The sequence below is a fragment of the Fulmarus glacialis genome, unplaced genomic scaffold, assembly GCF_000690835.1.
Source record: "Fulmarus glacialis isolate BGI_N327 unplaced genomic scaffold, ASM69083v1 scaffold7043, whole genome shotgun sequence".
In the NCBI taxonomy this organism is placed as follows: Eukaryota; Metazoa; Chordata; class Aves; order Procellariiformes; family Procellariidae; genus Fulmarus; species Fulmarus glacialis.
In genome coordinates this window covers 61,766-86,603 of record NW_009203509.1, presented here as the reverse complement: position 1 = coordinate 86,603, position 24,838 = coordinate 61,766, and the positions used below count along the sequence as shown (strand labels likewise).

Below are 24,838 nucleotides of genomic sequence, written 5' to 3'. Positions count from 1 at the left end.
AAAAAAAGCCATATGGCTGCCGTGTTAGTTCTCTGCTCGCTCAGCAGTACGGGCTGGACTGGGTTCGCCTTGCTGAATCCTGCAAATTTGAAAGTAATGGGATGGCAGCAGCATCTCCAAATTTTTAGGCAGAGATGGTATTGTAGGAGGCTTCTGTGGCAGCAAGAGGTGATGGAGACTGTCTGAGTCTCATTCTGTGTGCATCTGGAGAAAAAACCATCTCTGCTGTAACTTGGTTTTGTTGTGCTGCCTGTGGAGTCTTGTGGTCTTCTTTCAGGCTTGTTTTGGAGAGAATCTAAAAAGTTTACAATCTTTGTTACTCTCGGACACCCATGGTCAGTCATAGCACACTGACAGTTTGTGTGCTCCCCTTGCAACCGCAAAAGTTTCTCATTATTTCTCATGGATTGGGGAAATCACATCAACTTCAGTGGAGAAGGAGCCCTTGCTTTAACTCCTGTGTATGCATGTTGCTTGCCAGCTCTTTGCTCTGTCTCCAGCTTGCGAGCCGAGATTTTGAATTGGATTCCTTTTCCTACCTTGTCCTCCTCCCCTCACCCCCCCCAACCCCCAAAATAAAATCGGAATTTGGCTGCTATGAAATCACCTGTAATCTGTTTGTGCTTCTTCCAGATCCGAGCAGATGGTCCTCCCCATGGTGGAATTCAGTATGAAATGGTGACAGTTTTTAAGGACGGGAGCCCAATCCTTCGAGACATGGCCTTCTCCATCGATCAGAAGTATCTGTACGTCATGTCGGAGAGACAGGTAAGACATCTGCTTCTGTACCTCCGTGGTTGTGGCTTCCTTCCATAAAGAGCGTGTTGTTGGAGCACACGGAGCTGAGGTTGTGTGCTGAGCCCCACGGTGCGGAGATCGGTACGGGTAGATGGAGCACGAGCAGAAGCTCAGTTTTGTCTGCCTCTGACCAGAGGTTGAAATCAGTGCACAGGGGAGAGAGTTGTGCCTGCTTACTCTTGTCTGCAGGCGTTGGAAACTGAGCTGAGCTGCTGCGGAGGAAATGTGGTCCAGGGCTCTGAACCATCCCTGCCTAGGTAACGAGATCCTGAGCCATGAGCGTTACTGATTCACTCCCTGCTGCGAGGTTGGCAGGCTGTGGGTTTGTGTAGCTTTGTCTAAGCATCCTTTATGATGGCTTTATTTTTTTATTTATTTACCGGTATATTTTAAGTGGTTGTGAGTGAGTGATGCTAGTACACAGAGGGGAGACCAAGCGTGGTGTGGTAGGTGCTGTGCAGGCAACGTTAACGCTGAGCCTGCGCTGTGCCATCCATTGCCGTGCTGGTTCTGCTGCCGCCCGGGAGGTGCTGCCCGCCCCGGACCAGCCCTGCCTGCAGGCAGCTGCGCGGGGTGGGTGCTGGGCTGCTGGGTGAGCCTCACCCCCGGCATAGCGGATGTCCTTTCTTGGCTCTGTGTAACCAAGAACAAATCATGTAGTCTTTACCATAATTTCTCCTTTTAAAAATGGGAGTGGTGTTTTCCTGTATTATACCATGGTATTACAAGGAAAATTCATTAGTGTTTGTATAGCTTATAACGTAGAGGAGGTGTGAATACATCCACGCGTTCACGGTGCCTTGACCAGGGCAGACCGGTTAACAGACATCAGTCCTGAGCAGCTAAGTCTGCAGACTAGGGACAACTTCTCATTCCCAGGAGGCGATTTCTTTGGCAACGGTTTCATCACACAAACTCTTCTCAGGAGACTGGCAAACCCACGAGGCAGGTCTCGGAAGCGAGAGCCTTATCTCGCTTGGCATCCGCGTGAGCCATCATGCAGCATCCCAGAGGGAGAACCTGGGACTGGGTCACTGCATCGCAGCTTGTGCCGGTGTCTCTGGGACTCGCCACTGTTTACTGTCCATGCGGCCCTTCCTCTGAGCAGGATAAACTCGTGCTCTGCAAAGAGGGACCAGACTGTAGAAAGCAAAACCAAAATTATTATGATGGGAATTTATGGCCAATGGTCCACGGGAGTCTGTTGCTTAGGGGAGCCAGCACAATGTAAATAATCTGGGACCTTCTGTTCTTCTCTGAGACAAGAAAACACACGAAGTCCCCACCATTAAGCCAGACTTCTGGGTTCACTGACTCTGTTGAGCATTTTATTGGCTATTACTCACGACTGTGTAATTCAGATTAATAGAGCTGGTGCCTTGTGGGTGGTGGAGGCAGGAGAAGGGTTGCATCTGAAGATGTCTGGATGCTATTAAATTGTTCTGTGTTGAGTTAACCCTCTGGTCGCTAACAGCTTTCCACGTCTGCTGGTAAACAAGTATCTGTCCTCCCTCCCACCTGCTCTGAGTGAGATGCTATGGAGAGGTATCAGTGTGAAGTGCTCGAAGATCTACTGGTGGAGGTAGGGAGCGAGCAGCTATCGTAACAGCTCGCCTTGCACTAGGGAGCTTACAGCTCCTCCCAAAGCCAGCAAAACTGTTTTGCTAATCTTCAGCAAAACAAAAAAATTGGCAAATACTTAGCTTGGTTATAAAGTTATTTAAAGCCAGGGAATAAATACTTTAGAAGAGTGCAAAGTCTTCTTCCTGCTAAAAGACTAACTGAATGAACCCCTGTGGTTAAAGAAGGCATTATATGCTTGATATAGCAACTCAGTGATAGAAACTGCCATGAATAGCCACAAATTTAGGATCCCATTCCAGCTTGGAGTTGGATTAGATGGTAATAATGAGGATCTATGCAAACTCTTGAAATCAAATTATTTTATTAAAATGTTAATGTTGTGGTCATTTTCCCCGGAAGCCATGTGCTCCTCGTGCTCATGCCAGGGAGGAAACGATCCAGCGTGTATCTCGGTTGAGGAACTGTTTTCCTTAGGAGGAAAATCCAGTGGGAATGTCTCCAACTCATCTTTTATGAGGCGAGAGCGTCTTAATATTCATCAAAGTGCTAATTTGCTTAATTGTGAAACAAAAAGATGTGAAGAGAATTAGCAAATAATAGAATATTCCTGGAACGTTAATTCTGTTTCCAGCCATGGCTCTGGCAAAGCACTCGCCTTGGGGGAGGCTCGAGGAGCAGGGGGATGCGGTCCCTTGTTCCTTGCTGGACTGACTGTAGGATTTGCCTTTTGCCCTTGTAGAGATGCATGCTTTGGGTCCAGAAGGTCCCGGCATGCTGTTACATATGGATTTTGTCAGCTCCTGTGACCCCACTGCCCTAATCCTGGCAATGTGATAGTTCAGCAAAGTGGAGGGGAGAATATATTTTTTCCTAAGTGCTATATAAAGGAGCCAGATGATTGAAAAGGGGTCAGTACCAAGAGGAGGAGAAAGGTCCACCAGCTTCAGAGGGCTGAGGCTATAAATGGTGGGAAGTGCCCTCAGAGTTACTGAGAATATACAAATGTCTTCTGAAGTCTTGAAATCTGGAACAAAATGAAATTCTGCCATAGTAAAATGACATAAGAGCAGCTGTTCTTAATGTTGATCTGCTGCATGTTAACATACTGGGGGAGGATTGTCCAGAGCCTGTGATTTTAAATGTCTGCTGGGAAAGAAATAGGATAATTGCCTATGTCAAAACACATCTTTCAGAAAATGGGGTTTTTTTGTGGAATTCAGCTAAGAATCCTGTGCTCCCCAATACTGATCGGTACAGGTCTTGAGCTCTCGTGGCCGTGCTGTTCGGTACAGACCAGCAATGAAACGCGATGCTCTGTGTTGGACTGATCATGCTGAATAAACTGAGATGTGTGGATGCTTCCCAACAAAGAGTAGATGTAACACTTAGGTATGAAGCCCATCTTCCTTCTGTGCTAGCAGCAGCTAGGATCAGCTTTATGCTGAAATGCATTAGGGAGAGTAGTTGCTTCATCCTAAAATCTGGAGTTGTGGTTGTAGGCACAGTCCTTCCCCACTCCCCCTGGCTCCTGTCCCAGCCCTGTCTGTGCCTCGCTCCAATTATCCGCAGTCCTTTGGAGCTCTCCATGAGCCTTTCATGTTTCATTGCCAACTTCTTCCAAAGCAGAATATTTGACATTTGATTTCACTCCCACAAAGCACAGAAGCAACAGTTGCACAGCCCAGTCCGGGGGAGAGAAGGATAAAGAAACTTTGCTTCCAGCCACTTATTCGGAGTTCTTTACCCACATGATTTAAGAATGCTTATTAGGAGCTTTTGCAGGCTCTCTTCCCACTGCACCTGGTTTCAAATAGCTCTTATGGCAAAAGAGAAACGATTCTGACCCTGTCTATTTAAAGCAGAAATTCATTCCTCAGCGTTGCTCTAGCAAGCGAACATCATTTCTGCCCACGAGCTGAGCAAGGCTTGGATAGCGCGAGATGCTGCTGAGACGCGTTGCATTAGCGGAGCTGCGTGGGGTGCCAGGACGGGAACGGCAGCGGGGCCGGGGAGCGGGGCTGCCAGGCGTTGGCAGAGTTACGCCATGCCCTCCGACCGAGGTAGCAGTAGGCGCTGCGGGTGGGTCGGTGTTGGGAGGCACCGGCACAGCTGTGGCAAGAGGACTTGCACCGTGGCTCTTCTCAGCCGGTGCCCAGCGTGAGCTGCCTCTTGTTTTTCACGGGCAGACAAATTCAATTAACAGTTTCTATCAGGAAAAAGAGCACAAAATAAAATATTGAAGTGGAATCGGTAGCGTCGCTGTCGTGACGGGCTCGTCGGCTGCTTCGCTGACCTCCGCTGAGCCTGGTGAGACATGAGGGGGCAGCCAGGGCTGGGAGCCCCCAGCAATCAAGCAGCAGGCGAGGGGTTAATGGCAGTGCAGGGCAAAACCAGTGACAAATGTCGCAGGGCCACCAAGAGCCCCCAGATTAAAAATCTTCCCATTTTAATGGTGAGTCTGTCAAGGAGCCCACACCAACAACCCCTGCATGTGCAGAAAAGCTCCTCCAATTTCTTGCTTTCAGAGGGAAAGACTGAGGCTTACAGGAAAAGTCCTGGTTGTATTGAGAAAAAGTGGCTTTATAATTCAGTCCTGAAGCATTAATTGTCTGTGCATCAGGGAGACGGTAGGTTTTTTTAATGTATGAAGGCTCAGTGCATTTCAATTAAATAAACCCTGTAGGACAAGAGCAATTCTATGACTCCAAGGCTGCAACCCCTTTTTACTGGCTGTATCTGCTCTCTGTGCAAGTTCAGACTGTCGCAGCATTGGTTTCACATGCAGCAGGTTTGACTTTGCTCCCACGTACACCTTCAGCAATCGAGAGCTAACCCTGCGAGAGATGGTGGGCATACTTCAGCACGGAGATTATATAAGCGTCAGCGAAATTGGGGCCAAAGATTTTTGCAGCTCTTGATAGAAGAACAAATTTTGTTATTTTTAATCTGGGAGTGAGCGGAGGCTCAATCAAACGCATGGCAGGCACCAGGGCAGGGATTGCCATCTCCAGAAGATTTCACCACCTAATCAAGGGCTATAAACACAAAATTTAAAATGATACTGCAGGGCTTGTTGGAAGGAATATCCCTGTGCTAGTGAAGAGAAACATGGCCCAACAGGTCTTTTCCCTTCCCGAATGCAGAGCTGTAAGCCCTGACCGCAGAGGCGCAGGAGGCAGAGATGGATGCAGGATGCCGGCACGTGCAGAGGAGCCAGGCCTCGGAGCAGGCACCCCCCTCCTCTCATTGCCTCTTCCCCACGTGCAGACACACCGTACTAAGGCATGTTTTTCCTTCTTTATTTTCCAATGCTTTTTTTCAGCTAATGATCTATCACTTGTTTGTGCTAATCACGTAAAATACTTCGATGAAGTGCTGAGGTCACGCGATGCGGGTCTGCTCCCTGATGGGTGAAGCAGCACCTTCCTAATGCGATACCTGGCCAGGACGTTGCAAATGCAAAAATCATCTTCCATAAACATCCTCCAAAACCACTGCACATTTCATTGCCTCAGAAACACTGCTGCTCGCAGCTCATCCGTAGTTACTTCGGTGGTTAATTCTGCCACAGGGAGATGATTTCATTCTGGTTTTATACCGTATGTAGCAGAGCAGCTTCCTGCTCCGTGACTGGGAAACTCACCATTCCCGTGGTAGAAATAACAACACATAATCACCCAGTAAATGCAGATAACATCAATTAGCACAGCAGAGCTCAGAGGGCCATGGACCTCTGTAGCCTGAGATGTAATGAGGAATCCTTTGCTCCGCTAGTGGGTACCAAACGCCCCGTGGTCGGTCTGCCTGCGCGCGTGATGCTGAGCCCCTCCGTGCCCATTGCAGGGTAACCTTGCCTTGGCGGGGGCAGGGAGGGTTTAGAGGATGCGGGCTGACTTTTTGTTGTTTTCAAGCGAGCGCTCACTAGAGCACCTGAGTGATTTCTTGTGGCCGATGCGACATTTTTATACCCGGCTGATGTAGTTCAGAGACCCTTATGCAGAGCGCTATGAGCGGAGCTGCGCTCCCGCCTGTCGCTTGGTGGGAAGCAGCAAAGATTAATGCCGGCCCCTAAAGATTCCCCTCACACTGTGGCGAGAAGGGCATGGCAGCGGGGAGGGCAGAGCCGCTGCCTGCTGCTGTAAGTGATGGTCCCCGGGCGCTGGCGGGGGGCCAGTGCTCGCTGCCGGGCTGCGCTGGGGAGGCTGACGGTTATCTGAATGGAAGAGGTGGAAGGGGCTGTTTTACGTGCCTGCAGCCGCTTTATCCCAGCCTTGTCTCTTAACCAGTGAGGAGCAGTGCTCTAGACATCATTACTGTGCGTGCATCAGCACCAGGGGGCTTTGACCAGTATTGACCTGGCTATGAGCATCTCGCAGGCGCGTGCTCCTGGCCCCTCGCTCCGCAGAGGGAGCAGGCAGCGCTGCCGGAGCTCGCTCAGACCTGTTGCTTTTCCACCGAGTTCCCCCCCTCCCTCTTCCATATACATCATTGTGGCTTTAGGTGCTCTGTTAGCTGTGGAATGTTTGCTTTGCAAATGCCCCCGTGTCAGGAGCTGCAGATCTGCAGGAGTTTCTGAGGATAATTTGTTGCATGGCTCCCAGTCCTGTAACCCCAAGATGTTTAAGTCCTGTGAAAACTGCTTTGCTTTGGACGGAACTTTCTGGATGCTGATTGAGAGGGAGGCAGGCAGGGGCTGCCCGGATGATTTAGAAGAGGTTGGAGTTGGAGTGAGGGCTGAGAAAAACAAGAAAACCCATCAATTCTGGAGTAGCAAGGCTGTAAATACTGATGGTGTCCTGAAAAGAACTGAGAAAACACAATAAAAAATGCAAGAGATGTGGATAAAAGGGTCTGGAGTCATCAAGAGGGAAAAAATGAACTGATTAAATTTTTAACTACATTATCTGCTAGTTGAACAGCCAGTTAGCTGGACATAATCTTAGCAAAGTTTGAACCACTGGGACAGGGAAAATGGCTCAGCTGAATCCCACCAGAGGTGTCCAAAATCCTGCCTCCCATGAACTATTCCACCCGGTCATCCATGCAGATAATTGCGGGTGCAGTGGGACTCGTCAGCCCCGGCACGGCTTGCCTGGCCGGGGCTTGCTACGACCCCCGGTGTCACCAGCCTGGCTGGGACCTCCTGCTGCTCCAGCACATTGGGGTGCGTAAACACACTTGCCCAACTCGTGTTCCTCCACGACCACTGCCAGAAAGGCATGAAACAGCCATAAGCTGGGGCAAAGAGGGAGTAGAGTAGGGGGACGAAAGAGGGGTGGGGAGGGAATCCCCCTGCAGCAGTGCGGTCCTTGCTGCAGCAGAGCTGCTGTCCTCGAGGAAGGGCTGTGCTCCACGGGGAGGTTTGCACCAGCTCTGTGCTGTCCTCTTCTACCACCACCTGCTCATGCCACACTCTCCTAAAATTCATGAGTTGATGCATGTTTTTTCCACTTTCCTCCCTGTAGTCCATTAGGAATAATTAAGAAATTCAGCTAAAAACTTGTCTGAGATCATTAACAATATCTACCTGACAAGAAGGATGTGTTAATTAACATCAATTGACCAAAAAAACCCCAGCTCGGCCAGGTGGGACAGCATGCTGTCTCATTTTCCTGCCCTGCTGGCAGTCCATTTGTCACGCGTGCAGAGCTCTGGCCACGGTGGGGCTGACGTGTCGGTGTCCAGGCTGGTTCCAGGACGTTCCTGCAGCCCCGCAGCCTGCTGAGATTTACATATAGACACAAAATGTTCAAGCATTCGAGGGTGTGGAGTTAAGTGCAGAAGTCTTTGAGGTAACAAATACTTGAAAAGTAAATTTTCCTGGAAGAAGTGGTAAAAAAATGTCCCCATGTGAAAATTCAACATCAGGGTCAGTGGGTTTGTTTTATCTAAATGAGATATATTTTAGACATTGCTCATATGGTTGTTTCTTTCAAGTGCTTGCTAGGTTTGCTTTCAGGGTTTGTTTGTTTTGCTTTGTTTTTTCTTTGTATTAGTCTATTTTTTCCCCTGACAGTCGCAGCCACAGGGTTCCCATGTGTTTGCTTCGGCATTTGCTTCCCTTTCCAATTCCTCCTCTTCCACAGACCTATTGTTTAATTTTCAGGCAAGCAACCACAGTCCTGAAATATTTCCAGAATTTCCCTTACGTGCACATATACACACGCACCCTCCTTCTCAGCACACCAGTGCACTGGGTATTTGTAAGGGGACAGTTGACAACTTGATAGCTGCAGGAAGGTCTAATGTCCCTCCAGATTTGATACCCCCCACCCCATCTTGAAAACAGGCTGGGGTTTCTGATGCATCTCTGTGGGTGACGCTGATGTTCGTGGCTGAGTTTGAGCAATGCAGGGAGCGCTGCAGAGCTGTGGGTTTGCTGTGGGATTTGCATGTTTGGACGGACAGATGGATGCAGGTCTGTGCTTAATATGAGCAATGAGAGAGGGAGAGAACTGTATTCCCAAGAGAGAAAATTACTTGAAGGAGAAATCTGAAATTTCACACTCGATGCTCAGCTATGAAATTTAAAAGCAAATCTCGGATTCCTTTTTCTCTCTCTATTACAGCTTTTTTAACTTTTTCTCTTCTCCTCCTTCCTACGTTGCTGTAATAGTTTGTCTTCTCAGCAAATGAGTTTGGCGGCTATTCAGCCGGTGAGGAGGGGAATTATTCACACCGGGCACTAACAAAAAAGAAACATAACTCACAATATGGTGAGGGGAGCTCTGAAATTGCAGAAATTATTCTATTTTATACTTTAATTGGTTTGAATTAGCAATGGGAATAGATGCATAAAATGATCCAGTGAAGGGTGAAATGGAAAAAGGGATACGGTATAGAGTATCACTTTATTATTATGAAGTTTGCAGGAAGTAAGCACAGGCGATGTGCAGGCACTTGCCCCGCTGAATCTTCTCCCTGTGAGCTCAGACCTGAGGACTCTGCAAGGAAGGACGGCAAGTTGTCTCATGCAGCACTCGCTGCCCTTGGACACGGGCTTTGCATGTGCGCCTCGGAGCCTGGAAGGGTCGGGACAATGTGGCACCTTTTCTGGTGGCTGTGAGTGGGATGGAGAGTAGCTGAGAGCCCCCTCCAGCAGTCTTCTCTCCAGGCTTGGCTCCTGGCTCTTCCTTGAACCTCAGTATCAGCATCAGACTGAATTCTGTGGCTCAAAGGGGCAGAAGGATTTAAGAGAGTTCCGATCCACCCTCAGTCTTAACCTCTGAGCATCCTTTGCCACTTTCTATTTTTCCCCTCAAGGTTCTGAAAAGTTCTGCAAAATCAGATGGACTGGGTTTTGGCTTTCAGTGTTTTTTTTTGTTTGTTTGTTTCATTTCAGATCAATTGAGGGAAATACAGCTACAAACACAGATTCCTGCAATAATTTTGAAATGAGCGGGGCCAAAAAATGCAGTCTAAGTCCCAGCCCAAACCTCTGAATGCACTCAGCCAGTAGGAGCCTTAGGCCAGTCCCACTGGCACAGCTTTAATGCAAACAAGTGTTCAGCTTTAAAACCAAATTCTCACCAAACTATTTGAAAAGTTCGGAAACATTCAGAAAAAAGTTCCTGCAGATTCTAGATAAGTTGATGTGCCCCAGGGGAACTGGCTGTAATGGTGTTTCAAGCTGGGACTAAGTATAAAAGTTAAGGCTGGTTGAAAGCAGAAAAACAACTGTTTGTGGGTGTTTTTTTTTGTTTCCCTCCTGCTTCCCTGGCAAAATGTTTCCCCTGTTAAAACTTTGCTGTAGTGAAAATGTTGAGATTTTTCTAGAGCGTGCCAGACCGTGGGTACGGAGGAAGGTACAGAGGTTTCACTGGGAAGCCTGGGACCTTTTCTGGAGGGCAGGCGAGTTCAGCATCCCAAATGAAAATCCGGAGCTCCAAACCCAGCGCAGCTCCTGGCCAGAGCTGTCGAAGCAAGAAACCCCTCCAGCCCCAAGGGTCCCTCCAGCCCCGTCCCTGCGCCGTCCTCGGGAGCCACTTGATAACTCTGGCATTTCTGGCCGATGCTAGTGAGGAAAAGGAGCTCCATTAATAATCTTCTATTTATTTTAGCAGCACGCAGGAATGTGCCCGGCAGACTAAACACTCTGGCCTCCTCTCTGCGCCGCGGGGCCGGGGGGGCTGCGTGCCAGCCCAGCCGTGCCCAGGGCTGTGCTCGGGACTTTCCCCTGCCCAGTTTGCTGGGGGCCAAACTGGGAGGAGCACAGCGTTGGGCAGAGCTGGAGGGTGCTGCGCAAGGGGAAATGACAGTGGGGTCCTGAAGGTTTCTGTGCGGGTGTAAAAGAAATCATTTTTATGGTAATCAGGCTTAGAAAGTGCTCCTTGCACAGGGAGATTGTTGTTTTCCCTCTTTCCTTTCCCTCTGCACTTACCTGCCTGTTCGGTTATCACAGCTGCCTAATTTTCACAGGCTTCTTTGCAGCAACACCACCAGACTGTGAACATTTTGCTATCCACTAACAGATTTATCCTCCCCAAAGCCCTATGAGATGGAGCAGGAATATCACTCTTTAGATGAGGAATTGAAACATAGAGATGCTGCGTGACCTATCCTAAGTCACACAGGAAATCTATAGCAGAGGAAGAGATTGAACTGAAACCTCCCAAATCCTTAGTCCCATATCAAAGGTCCATTCTTCATTTCATCACTGTTCAGTTCAGTGCTCCATAGTCACAGTGAGGTGAATATAGGAAGAGAAGGCACTGGTCATGGTTTGCAGTGATAAATATTTTACAAAGTCTTCATCATCTTCCCAGCTGCAGTTAGTCATTCGGACTCTTAGAAATGTACCTTTAAAAAAAATAAATCTTCATAAACAGGTGATTCTGGTGCACAAAATCACTTTGAAAGCATTTAACCTTCGTCAGTAAATTCCTAAGTGTCTGTCACGAAGGGGGATGCTCCTTGCAGGCAATGCCGGCGCGGTGGAGGCGGCGGTGCCGCGCAGCTGGCCGGGTCCTCGGGAGCTTGGGGAGCGTGTTCCCGTCCCGGCGAAGCAGATGGAAGTGGCCGTAGCCGGCGGCGTGTTTCCAGGCTTGACTGAGCAATAGGTTGATCCGTCGTGGCAGCCCTCGAGTTTCAAATGAGATTTCATGTGCGTTGTTGCTGCCAAGCTACACCTGTGAATATTAATAGAGTCTGTTTTTTTTTTTTCTTCTCAGACTGGGAACTTTTTCCTCCAAACCTCCTTGAACTCTGGCAGGGCAAAGTGCTGGTTTTGATGGCAAAAACCAAAGCTCAAGTGGGATGTTGCTGTTTCTGCCTTGATGTGCCTATGTTATATAGAACATCTCCGTAGCTCTGTCCTTCTGAAGTACATGCAGAACAGCGTCACTGATTTCAGCTGCTCCTTGTCTGTGCAGACAGAGCAGGGCAATTTTGTGCTTAACGCTAGCCCGAGGGGCCCAACCAGTAGGTTTCTGCTGTGTTTGCAAAGGGCTGAAGAGAGAGCAAGCCAGGGCCACTCTGCGCGATCCAGTCTTCCTACCGTGACTGCTCACCTTTCTCTGTTAGACAAAAAATGGAGGTGTTGGGCTTTTTTTTAATCTTAAGAGATGGAGGGAAAAGATTATGCTTCAGATGATCGTTATCCTTCCAGTCTGCTGATTGCAGCCCAGAGGGCTGCTCAGTTGCGGAGGAGTTGGCACAGGCATTTTGGAGCATGCTGGAAGCTGGCATGTAAGTACTGCTTTACCCAGCCTTCAGATGGAGCAAAATATTGTTTTGCATGTGTGTTACTGAAGTCAGGGCAGCCATGGGTGTCGCAGTGGAGGAGAAGGAAGGTTTTAAGGCAGTAAAGGAAGTCCAGCATGCTCACGCAACACCGGGTTTGGTGGGTTATGGGAGTATTTTAAGTGATGAGCGCTATTCTGAAGTTGTGCCACCAAAAACAATGACACATTGCCTCCTCCCCTCCCTGGCTCCACTTCAGAGTGTGTCTCTCCAGTTTCTCTTGCAACACATATTTATCTGCTCTGTGCCCTTATGGCTGTTTAATTAGTATTCATGTTTCCTTTCAAATAGAAATTGAGTTGAGTGCTCAGAGAGCTGGAGCGACTTGCATTGCGAGCGTGTCACGTGGGCGGATGGTGCCTGCTGCTCTCCCGCACGTGGTATTGAAAGACCTGGAGGAGACCAAATTAGGTTGTCAAGACATCAGAGATGCTTTCAAATAATTGAATTAAAAGACCCATTTGGAATCCCATACCAGCAGTGGAGAAATAAGAAGATTTGAGTGGTGCAGGGGCCCAGAAGGAAGACCCAAGCAGTGAGGGTCTCTTAGCAGCTGAGATGGATGGAAGTGTTGCTGGGCTCCGTGCTGCCTCAGCCCGGGGTCACGATGGCCCAGAAGACTATCGGAGGCAGGGACATGCCTTTTGCTCCGTTAGTGACACGCTTAGCGATCCCATCAGTGCTGTGGTCTCCAGAGCACTACCGTGATAGAAATCAAAACCAAAATGGCCAAAGTCAACTGACGTTTAAGGTAGAATTTGGTGAAGGCTTGCTGCCTGCCCTGCTGCAGCTTCTTCTCTTGCCGGTTGTCCGGGCAAAGGCTGTGTGACGGAGCCAGCCCGTGGTAGACCCAGCTGCGCTGGACATGCACTACACACGTGAGCGTCTCCCATCTAATATCTGCCGCAGTAAGGATGGTATTTAGCACTACAGTTCATGAATGATATTTTCATTGTCTCCTAACAAGCCACAGTTGTTGCAGGCTTTCTCCCATCCCTTTAAGAAGTGACTCACAGGCAGGCAACTGTCAGTGTCTTGGGTGCTATTAATATCTCCATAAGAACATGATGATAAGTATTTTTTTCTTTTATTTGGGGAGGAATCAGAGGGGAGGATGGGTGTTAAAAAATAACTCCTCGTCTGGCTGGGCCTTTGTGTGAGCGAGCCGACAGTCCTGCCCACAAAAAGAACTTGCTTAAAATCCTTCCATCCAAAAAGAGCTGACCACACTAGAATAGCATTATTGGAGAAACTGTGCCAGAAACAGCATTCCTGTGACTGCAGAGAGGAGTGTGCAAACTCCAGTGGTTAGTCAAAGACAGGCTGGATTTTTCCGTTTTAGGTCTTTGCTTTCAGTGCACATGGCCCGGCTGGTGGCCTGGGACCCAGCTCAGTCCTCCAGGATGCTGGAGAGCCTGTGGGAGAAGCATCCCTGCAAGGCAGCAGCGTGGTATCGGGGGGCCTGGGCTAGGCTTTGTATGGGTATGGGTTTGCTGCAGCAGAGGATGCGCCGTTCCAGAAAAACTGCATCTCCATCCAACAAAGGACCTTGATCCGTCAAAGTGCATAAGGGGGTGGCTGGCTTGGGGCTCTCCATGTCCTTACAGGGGTGCAGTGGGGCTTGGGAACACGGTTCAACCGGCCACTACCCCGCATGCAGAGAGGGCCCCCCGAAATAGCGGGGATAGGGGACTGCAGCACTGTACGGGTGCGGTGCTGCTCGCCCCAGCTGGGCTCCTGGCTGGTGGAAGGAGAGGTGAGACTGTCATTTAGATCCCAGCTGGCAATTTCCTATCCTTTCCTAATGGACTGAATGTGGTCCCCATAACTGTAAATTTTCCTGGCTTTGGTCAGTTGAAATTGGAGCCTTAATGCTATAGAAGGGCAGGTTTTTATTTTATTTTTGCACTCTGTGTAATCACATTGATGGCAGCAGTGTAACAGTCTTGAATTATGGGTGACCAGAGAAAAAGAAGGCATCTCCTTAGCTCCCTGTTGTTATTGTCTCTGGGTGCAGAGCAAAATGTGTAGGCTCCAGGCTAGATTGTGTAAATCTCGTTAGAAAGCCATTCCCAGCTAATGAAACCCTGGGAGAGAGGGATTTGGCTTCCCAGCCTTCAGCCTTATAGCAAAGGCTGGAATAAATCCATCTTCAGTTATGTGTAGGCTGTTCTCCCCTCTCCCCCATTGCGAGTGTGTATTTATTGGTGGAGTCGAGATACCGTCCTCGTTGCTCGAGATCAGCCGCAGGTCAGCAATTTGTTGCATCTGCACCTGAATGATTTCAAGTGACAATTATCTTCTCTTATTAAAAAAAAAAAAAAAAAAAAACAACCAAAAAAACCAAAAAAACAACTAGTGTGCAAAGAAATGTCACCTGGTCTTTAATCCTTCTATGGAAACGGCGATCAGACATGTAAATAAGTATACCTCCCCTGCTGCGAGCCTGCTCTGCAGCTTGCTTGGCAATATGTATTAATTCAAGGGGCCAGAGCTGTTAAGGAAAGCTGTTGAAATGAAGTATCTGAGATAAATGCATCTCATCTTTCCCTGTTTGTGTAGGCTGAGAATGTGCCTGCCAGAGCCATAGATCCCACTTGGGGTCATGTTTGGCTGCGACTTTGTTGCTCTAAGCATGGGTTTACCGGCTCCTACTGTGTGAAATACGATTGTCTTTGTCCTTTGCTTGATGGCCATTATGGTGTTTGCTGAAGTTTTCAGCACATCTGTTGTATTATCGGTCTTATTAATATAAAGACGTGGCAGACACCTCGTAACACAGACTCTGGCTTTCAGCTCCAGGACACGTGTTCCTCCTCTGCAGGTTACGGGGGCGATTTGGAGACCCCAAAGCTCGCTGCCCTGCAGAGATCCCTAATCCCTCGTGTTCCAGCCCGTCCTTGTACCGTGCCTTCTCTTCCCGGTGCAGCATCTCGCTGCACACACTGAAGCAGAAATGTTTATTGCTCTGTTCTCTGTTTTTTCTTGTTTCATCTATTTTTTTCTCACCCGCCTTGCCTAATGCATACAGACACAGGGGAGCTTTTTTCCCCTCCGTGTCTAACTGGTCTAGACCTTGCTCAGGGTTTGCTGTACGTCCTCCAAGTGTCTGTCGGCTTTTGCTGCTGAGAGCAAAGCTCTGGCCAAGCCTGCAGGGCTGGGGTCGGTGCCCAGCGACGGGGACATCCCTGCGCAGACCACGGCACCTTGGGCGTTTGGGCAGCACAGAGGGAGTTGCTGTAGGATCCCGTGCTGTGCTCAGGCACAGGGGCTGCCAGCCGCCTCGGTGGAGTATTGCAGGCCATCAGGGTTTGGTAAATATGTGCTTGCTTTAATGAAACAAACTTTCTGTGTTTGAAAACAACCTGGGAAATTTGCTTGCGGAACAAAAGGTGCTGGTGGAAGCAAAATCAGCTGTGCCTGCCTGTCATGGAAGTGGGAAAACGTATAGCCCTCAGTAGGGACTGTATGCAACAGCTGAAATGAAAATCCAGTAGTGCGGAAGCATCCAGGCCCTTCTGGGACAACGCGGGCTACTGGAAATATTTGCATTGTTTTGCATTCACTTTATCTCCTGCCTGTCCCAAAGAATAGAGGGTATCCTGTGCATATAATGAAGTCTCTGAAGGTTTGAATGCTTTTTTTTTCCTACTCTGATCTTTTTTAATGCTTTACAGCCTCATGTTCTGTAATTAAATGCATTTTATTTAGAAAATAACATTTAGTGCCACTTTAGATTTGCAATTATTCTTCAATCGGACTTTCAGGGCCTGATGTCTTTGTCATTTCGATATGCACAAAAGATGGCAACATCAGAGCAGCCAACAGCAAATTATTTCCACTACTGATTACTAGGCTTGGGAGTAAAATATGCAGGGCCAAATTTAGTCTCAGCATAAATCTGTTGAAATGAATTAAAGTATTACACCAGCAGCAAATTTGTCCCATGGCGTCTAAGGATGCTGGAAGAAATTAGAGCAACCATAGCTGTCAGTGAAAACCACGGCAAATGTCTCCTTGCTGCAGCTACTAATGTGAACAGCTCTGGGTTTTCATATGAAATGTCTGGAGTCGATTCGTGCTGCAGCACCGGCAGCGCAGACGTCTCACCTCTCCAGTTCCCAGGGCACGGCAGAGTGTGTGTCTCCCACACGTTTTTTGGGCGTCAGAAGCTGCCGGCGCTGGGAAGGGTGGGAAGCCGATAGCTGCCTGTGATAACTGAAGGAGCCTCCTCCCTGCCAGGTGACATGGCTCAGCCTGACCATCTTGGGGACAGGCGGAGCGTTGGTCTCTGTTTGCTAGATAGGGGTAGGGAGTACCAGCCTGCCTCTATCCCGTGTCGGCAGGTTTCCCAAAAACCGGGGAATCTTTTGAGTCAAGGGAACAGGAGAGACTCGGTGACAGTGGAAAAGCCTCCGAAGAATGGAAGCTGCAGCGATGCCGACGGTAGCTGTCTGTTAGTGTTTGTGATGGACTTTAAGGGCCTTGGCGACACCTCCTGTTACAGGAGGAAAAGATGAGTGCTAAACAACAGTAAATGTATTACAATAATGACATTTTCTTGTAACTTGTTGCAAAAGCAGAAGCCGCCTACTCCCACCTAACGGGTGTCCTTCGTACTCGGCGAGGACACAGCGGTTTGATCTGCATCTTGGAGAGCTCTAGCGTTAATGCTGGCCTGGGATGAAACAGCTAATTAATGGCGTGTGCCGCACTGCCAGAAGCGTGTGTGTGTGTGTTTGGAGAGGGAAGGAAAAGGATCCGTGCAAGACTGCTTGCTCCGAGGCTGAGCAGCCCCTGCAGCCTGCACGGGGCTGGTGCTCTGGGCTTGGTCCCTGCCACGAGAGCGGACCGTTTCCAGGAGCCAGAGGCCATGCCCGGTGCTGCATGCGGCTCTTCTGTGGGACGGGAAACCTGCTCAGGCAATGATTTGACTTTTACAGGAGATGGGGTTGACCTGAACCCCGCTCTGTGCCCTCACCCCGTTTCCTCCTCCTTGCCTTGTGGGGTCTCCTCTGCAGACTCGCCTAACTTGCGCTATCACACCCCTGTCCTTTCCTAGGTGTGTATATGGGCAGAGGTGCATCCCCCGAGTTTTCTGCCCTTTCCCTGCCTGCGCGGCCCCCTCCCACGCTGCCTGCAGCACACCTCCTCCTCCCCGCCGGCCAGGCAGAGCAGTCCTGTGGCCTCTGTTTCACAGCCTGGGAATCAAGACAGAGGAGCGGTGACGTTCCTGTTTGTCTAACTTTGCTCTTCAAGTCTAAACTGTTACTTCAGGGCTCCTCTCTGGCCTTGAGAGAGCAAGTCGGGCGCCTTATCGCAGAGCGAGACACTCAAGGTTACCAGCAACTGAACGTGGGCAGGGTCAGCCCCGGAGGTAGCTGGTGCTTTCTCAGTGCGCATCCCTACGGGAAAAGTAAAATGCCTTGTTCAGAGTAGTAAATTGGAATAATCCACGTGTATTGTCTTGAGGCTTCAAAGCAAACGATATCTTAAACTCCAGCCCGCCCTGGTCCCGCGGTGGTCTGGGCAGAGGGTGTGCAGGGGTACCTGCCATGCTGGCTGCGGTGGCACGCGCCTGGCTTGTGGTGGGAGCAAACGCGATGCCTTCTGCGTGGAGTGAGCAAACGGCGTGTTTTGAGAGCTCTTTGTTTTCCTCCGTTTTGATGTGGCCCCTGAAGCTTTGCTGTGTTGTCTCCTGAGATGTTATTTTTGGTAATCAGCCCCCCTTGCCAGTGTGCCTGTGTGCGATAACAGGGCTGGCGTGCTACAACTGCCATGGGACAGTGGTTTTCTTCTTTGGGGGAAATGGCTTAAAGCTCATTTTCTTTCAGAATTAAAGAGTTTGGGATATACTTAGGAGGGCTTATTTCTCACACTGGTGGTCAGGTTCCTAAATTATATTTTTGACAGCTGTATGTAATGATATACAAATGGGAAAGTGATGGAGTAGCAGAAAATTGACTGGCAAGGACAGCGTGATGTAGTTAGAGAGCAATACTTACTAAAAAGCCATGGAGTCTACAGCAGTGTTCCTAGAGCAAATAAGTAGTAGGACCACAGTCAGGCTGTGAAAACAGTAATGATACGACTCTGTGACCTTTAAAGCTACTTAGGGCATTCAAATGCTTTGGATTTTCAAGGCTCTATAAAATTACACAAACAGGACATGCCTCTGACTTTGCTCCTAGGTTTCTGCAGTATTTAAACAATTTGAAGAACCCTGAAATGGTTCACAAAATGGGGAATCGAGGGTTGCTCGTGTGCCTGCGTTGCAGCGTGCAGCCATCCTTCAGGACCGGCTACAGAGAAGAGCCAAGCAGGGTCTGGGATGGCTGTACTGAATCCACCCCCGAGACTGCCCGAAAGCGCACCGTCCCCTTGGAAAGGCAACATCCCGTGGGATGTGGGTGTCCGAGGGACGAGCCCTGCAGCCCTCCCAGCCAGCCTCCCGCTCACCCAGCCTGGGATGCGTGATGCTTTCCCGGGAAAGCAGGCAGAGGGGTAAGCAGACATCGTAGGAGCTGGAGGGACTGGAAGCCGTCATTTTCTGCTCAGCCCATTCTCCGGGCAAAGCTGCTGTTGAATAATAATGTCAGTCACACGCGAGGTGCAGGGCAGAGCCGAGGTTGGGCTATTTAAATGATACTTGCGTGTGCCAAGAAAACAAACAGAAAGGGCCAGTCAAAGCTTTTCAGTGTCATTGACACCCTCGGACGTGCCAGAGCCGGGAACAAAGCCCGCATTGTCGTGGAGCACAGCCTGCGAGTCTGTTCGGAGCGGGCAGATGCGGGGTTGCCCACCCTGCTGTGCCGCGGCCAGTTGGCCACGTGGGGTCCCTTTCAAGGTGGGTGGCGAGACACGTCCTCCCGGGCAGCCCTGGGCTTTCTCCTGAGCAAGGAGGGTAAACAAAATGTGGCCTCTGTGTCCCCGTGCCTGCCAGGGGTGGCAAGAGGCCAGGCACTTGAGGGGGGATGCTGTAAGGGCAGGGATGGGGAGGAGCCGTGTGGCAGAGGGAGCTCCGGCTCTGCCTCCGTGGTGGGCAGGGAGGGGTGGCATCGGGACACTGGCCCCGACACAGGGTGCCCCACGCATTTTTGGGCGAGTTGCTGCAGACCTTGTCTGCGTGCCCCTAGAAAGTGCCATGCAGAGACCTTCAGCCAAGCGGGCTCTGGCGGCAGAGCAGCAGCGGTTTGTCGAGGCGGCCTGGGAATGGAACTCGGCACTGCTGGGGCCGGGCTGCAGCCTTGTGCCGTGCCCCATTACGCTGCTCTCACCAGTGCTAGTCCCTCATCGATAAACTGAGGATAATGTTTCATCTGCTTCTGGGAGCAGCTGTGGTCTATTATTTTTTGTGTACACATGTTGCCCGTTCCAGCAGGGCTACAACTTCTCTTAAAGCTCCTGGGCATGCCAGAAACGCAGGGAACGCGCCGCCGTTCGGGGGCACGGGTGTTGGTGACCGTCAGGTGCAGCCTCAGGTCCCTGTGTGTTTGGCTGATTTGCTCCATCACGGTACATGCAGCAACGGAGCAAGGCAAGGGTTAAGCACGGGGCCCCACTGGAGAGAGGGAAATAACCAGTGTGGCAGGGAGCGGGAGGGAGCCGTGGGGTCCCTCGTTCTGCAGCGAGTGCTGGGCTCCAGCTGCCTCCCATACATATGCTGCTCATTTTTCATACTGAACACAGCTGACCACAGCTGCCGCCAGCATCGCTTTCCTACCCCTGTTCCTGCCAGTTTTATGAGAAAAGAATAAAGAGGGGAAACAGATAACTGCAGAGGTTCATTTGCCAATTGTCAGGCTGCCGGTGCATCAGAAATAGAGTCATCGGTCTGCTTCCTCCACCGCGCCGGGGCTGCGCAGGCATCTTTTCATTAGCAGCATTATTTATTCATGGCCCCCGCAAGCTGATCTCCTTTTTGGAAGAAGGGACCTGCTGATGCTCCCGTTTTTTCCGGGGTGGCTTTGGCCCTGATTAGCTCACTCCATGTGCGGGTGGGATGGGAGAAGTTGCCTTTCGCGGAGACCCCAGCTTCTGCCCGGGGGTGAAGCCCTTCCCTTTGCTGGCAGGCTGCGATCGATCGGATCAGCAAGGGCAGGCACAGGCGTGGGGTCTGGCTGATGCCGCTGGCTGCCCCTCTTGCTTTAGCTTGGTAATTAGAAGCTCTCAGAGAGAGGGAGGAGAGGTCATGCATGGAGTGGGCTTATTAACCCCATCCCTTGCCAGCTACCCTGCAGAGAAATGCCCTTCGAGCAGCTGCTCCGGTGCAGGCTTCCAGCAGAAAGGCAGCTGAGGGGAGGGAGGATCCCCTTCCACCTCCTCTGCCCCGCACACGGTGGGGATTCACCTCCCACGGGAGGTTTGCAGCTGAAAAACATAAAGGCAGGACATTTTGCCTAGAAATGTTGGTAGACTCATCTCTCTCATACGGCAGCAAGAACCACCGTGGTGGTGCCCCATGTCCTGCCAGAAGCAGTTTCTTGAGGCAGAAGACTTCTGTCATATACCCACCTGGTGCATCCTCACAGATTTTTGGCATTCCCAAGTTGGCCTTTAATGAACTGATCTTCCATGAGTGTTCAATGCCATCTCTTTCAGCCTCTTGGAACAGCGAGTTGCATGTTTCGATAGCTGGGAGGACCGTGCCCCTCGTTTCCAGCCTCGCTAGAAACTGAGGGCTACCGGTTTATTTTGTGGTTTCAGTCAAAGTCCGTTCAAGCCCATAGCTTTTCCTAGAGCAGATCTGTAGGTAGACTCCGCAGCAGTCTGCAGGATCCCCCTCGCAGTCTGTTGGGTCTATTGCTGCACCAACGCCAGTGATATTTATGGAAATGTATGCAGAAGTTCCTCAGGCTCTGATGGAGCATAAATAGTTTCATGGCATTATTTGCCCAAAATGCCACTGTTTTGAGTGCTGTATCCGGACAGTGAGAAGCTGATGTCAAAGTAACTGTTTACAGCAGGAGCTGATATGGCTTCTAGGGACAAGTGACTTAGCATCGCAGCACTGGGAGCATTAATGCAGCAATTCTGAAGTTTATGTATAAGCTCTGAGCTTATATCACCTCTGCCTTTCGTCAAAGCAATGCCATAGCCCCAGAGCTGCTCTTTGATTTCGCTTCTCCCATGCAGCAAAACAGCAGCCCAAGGAAAAGCGGGTAAAGATGAAAGCTAAACTCTTTGCCCAACCTTCTCTGGCTACAAAAACGGTTCCAGCTTTTATTTCAGATAATGGGAGGCCCTTGGTTAGTTTTCCCAGTTTCCCAGGGGCACTTCCAAGCCGCAGGCAGCCGTGTTTGCTCTGCGGCGTGCAAAGGAAGGGGAGGTGGGTATTTAAAGTGCTGACTTGGTGGTGGCACTGAAAATGAAGTCATGTCCCAAAGGATGGGAATGTTGTGGGGAAGGTTTGATGGGTGAAAACCACCATGTTGTGACTTGTGACCCACCAAAACCCCTAATTGTCTGTTTAAAGTAAACCCCAGACTAGCACTGTTTCTTTTGCCTCCGTCTTGGCAAGTTGCCTTTGGCTTCAAGGGCTCCTATCACTCATCTTGTGGTTAGCTGGTCAGGAATCACCCTAGTAGTTAGGAAAGGAATGTTAAAGGCCTGTTGTGTAAACCAACCGCTGTCTGAACAGACTTTGTTTTCAATGTAAATCTGCTGCAGGGAATGATTTAACCTTCATTTATTCTTTTTTTTATTATTTCATTAAATAAGATTTATACAGGTATAGTATTGGAAAGGTCATCCATCCCCTGAGCTGTGGGAAGAGCTCTGCACATTCTTCCCTCTTCACTTTCCTGCTTTACCCCTTGTTTCGGGGTGGGAAAGCACGAAGATTGGGTTTTGTTGCCTTCCTGGAAAGTTAATTTATATCTGCACGGTACACACAACCCGCTCAGCCCTCCTGCCCCCCATTCCCACACTTAATGAATCCTCCGAGCTCGTGGTATTTCAGCTGGAGTAAGCAGGAGCCCCATTCAAACGCTGTGTAGCCTTTCCCCAAGGCAGAGCATCCCAGCTGAGGGGAAGCAGGGGGGTGATTCCACTCCTCTTGCTAAGAAAACACTAGATGACATATCTGATGACTGCAGCAAGGTCCTGGGGTTTCGGCTCAGGTTCTCCGGCTCGCTATGCTGCTAGCGATTCGCTCTGCATGCTTTCTGCAGGCTGCTCCTCTTGTATCGTTGAAAGGAGATATTTTACGTTTTTGTTGTTTACTAATATGTTATGAGGCTGAATGAGGTTTTTCTTGCAAAGATATTTAAGATCTATAGCAGCAAAGCATCAGTGATTTGACACACCAGCATAGGTGTGCTTACAGTCATGCTCTGTTTATCCTATCAGCCAGGCTGGCCATCCAGCTTTGAGCACAGCATCTACTGAGAAGCATCTCTAGTCACATAGAGAAGACTTCATCCAGGCGCGAAGGTTCAAAAGCCAAGGTGGCAGAGCTGGAAAGGATGTTTTGCAGCTTTCCTAGCAGCAACCTCTTCTCCAGGGCTTTCCTGAACCCAGAGAACAGATGGTTGGGCTGGAGGCTGGGATGCAAGGATGGGGGACTCTTGTTGACATTACCTTTACCAGAGTCGCCTTTCATCATTAGCATGTAAATGCCACTAAACACCCAGGAATTATCCATCTATGATCTCTTCATTAGAAAAGGCCTCTGATCAGGTTAATCTCGCTTTCCCCATGTGGAAAGGAGGATGCGGAGCAGCTGTATCCACCAGCAAGTGAAGGTAGAGTGAATTTCTGAGACGGAAGGATGCTGCGAGCATCAGGTTTTAAGTGAATCGGCAGTGATTGCTTTGGCTCTTGCACAGAAATGCAAGGGCTGTAACAGCGGTGTTGATGGTAGTAATTGAGACTAATGGGACTAGTCCTCTGCAGCAGGTGCCCTGGAATACGTGTGCGGTGGATGCTGGCTACCCCAGGTCTCCTGCGGAAAGGAGGGGAGCGGAGGAAGCTTCCAGCCTGGTGCCTTTTTTCAGCCTCTCAGTGGTCTGCTCTCCCTCCTGGGAAGTAGAAGCCAAAGCAAGCATGGGGGAGGGCGGAGGAAATGTGTTTTAACAGTAAATATGGCCTTGTTATTTATCAATGCAGAGTAATTGAAGTAATTTCATGTCGTTTTTAAATGCAGCGCCTAGGGATCTAATCTATCTGTCTAATATTAATGGGTAATATTTGGTTGCCTCATTCATTCATTACTGTTTTCATTAAGACTCTAATCCCATTTAGGAGTCTGTTTGTCATTTTAAACTCCTCTGTTTTATCTTAGCCTGCCACAATCCTTTTTAACAACTTAACTGAATTCATGAGTTCTAGGCTAGCAGCTTGGGGGAAGGGGCCTCTGCTGTCTAGCATGTGGTTTTTATGGGGAGAGAGGAAAAACAGACGGCTGAAGGCAATTGCAAGCAGCAGGCTCTGAGCTTTCCTGTGATGCACACCACCGAGATTTAGGTCTTTCATAACAGATCTGGATGTCTGCGTTTCAGAGCATGGAGCTCCCTTCTCTGACACAGAGAGTGCATTGACACCTACTTTGAAGCCTCCGACATTTCCAAACCATCATTAAGAAGCTGCTTGGAGCAGGGCCGTTGTTTATAAATGCTCGGGATGTTCCCAGGCAGGCGTTATCATTCCCTCCAAGGTATCCCCACTTCCAGTCATTATCGCATCACGGCTGCTCCTTAACACCGAGGCCGGGGAGGTGCTGATGAGGGCTGCAGGGATGTACATGGAAACGTCAATCCCCAGAACATCTGTGCTGGGGCAAACTCTGAGCAGTGCTGCCCCTGATTTCAAGGGGGAGCAAGCTGCATCGGTGCGGCTGGTACCCACCGGCATGGCGCTTGTACCAGTGCTGCTGCCCAGGGAGCAAACACCCTGCAGGAGACGGGGCCGGAGGGACGGCTGCTTGCTGCAGGCAGCAAGAGGGAAGGTTTGCCGTGCTGTAGCTCATGTTGCAAATATTCCCAGCTGGGCATCTCCTGACTGTACCAGCTCAGCCCTACAGACGGCATGGCCGTTTGCTGTCCAAGCTTGCAAGGTCTAGGGACAGAGTTAAACGTGGCCTTTTTCTGCCTAAAGACCTGCAGAGCATTGCACAGAAGAAATAAAGGGAATTCTATAAAGTGAACTGAGATTCCCTTCCCAAGGAGAAAGCAGCAGAGCCTGAGATGCCCCTGCCTGCACCATCCAGTGTCATCGCTGCGGACAAAAGTAAACACCGAGTCAGAGCTGTGACCAGGGCGTTCTGTGTCGCAGAGCAACTTCTTCCCACCGCCGGATGCTGGGGGTTCTGTCCCCTGTCCTAGCTCTCCTCCTGGCCGGGTCCCCGCACCCTCGGGCTCCAAAGCACCCAGGAAGCCTTGGCGGGGTCCCCGCAGCGCTGCTGAGCATCACCTGTAGCCCCGAGCGGGCGGTGGAGCCGGGCATCCCCTGTGCTGCGAGACGTCCAAGTCTAATTAGAGTCCCGGGGAATCGAACCATTGTGCTGTTAATGATTCTCTGGCAATGTTCTGACTAAAACAGTAATTTTAATAAGCGCAGCCCAATTGTAAGTGTTCGTTGAACACCTAATTACATTGGTTATAACTGCAAAATTATTCAGAATTCTATTTTTGCCACTTCCTTGCAAAATAGAGAGGGAAAGAAGCACGCACTTTATAATTATTCACCTTAATTAATTTTCTGAGCTTCTGTTAAA

At 49.8% G+C, this 24,838-nt stretch overlaps 1 protein-coding gene across 1 annotated transcript in view; it reads left to right on the top strand.

Moving 5' to 3' along the window:
- The window catches only part of LOC104074512 (plexin-A2-like), an 86,361-nt gene that overhangs the window by 3,700 nt on the left and 57,823 nt on the right, over positions 1-24,838 (top strand). The window contains exon 2 of the mRNA XM_009574656.1: positions 634-768. Within this exon, the coding sequence (XP_009572951.1) occupies positions 634-768 (135 nt within the window). The remainder of the gene's footprint in view (positions 1-633; positions 769-24,838) is intronic.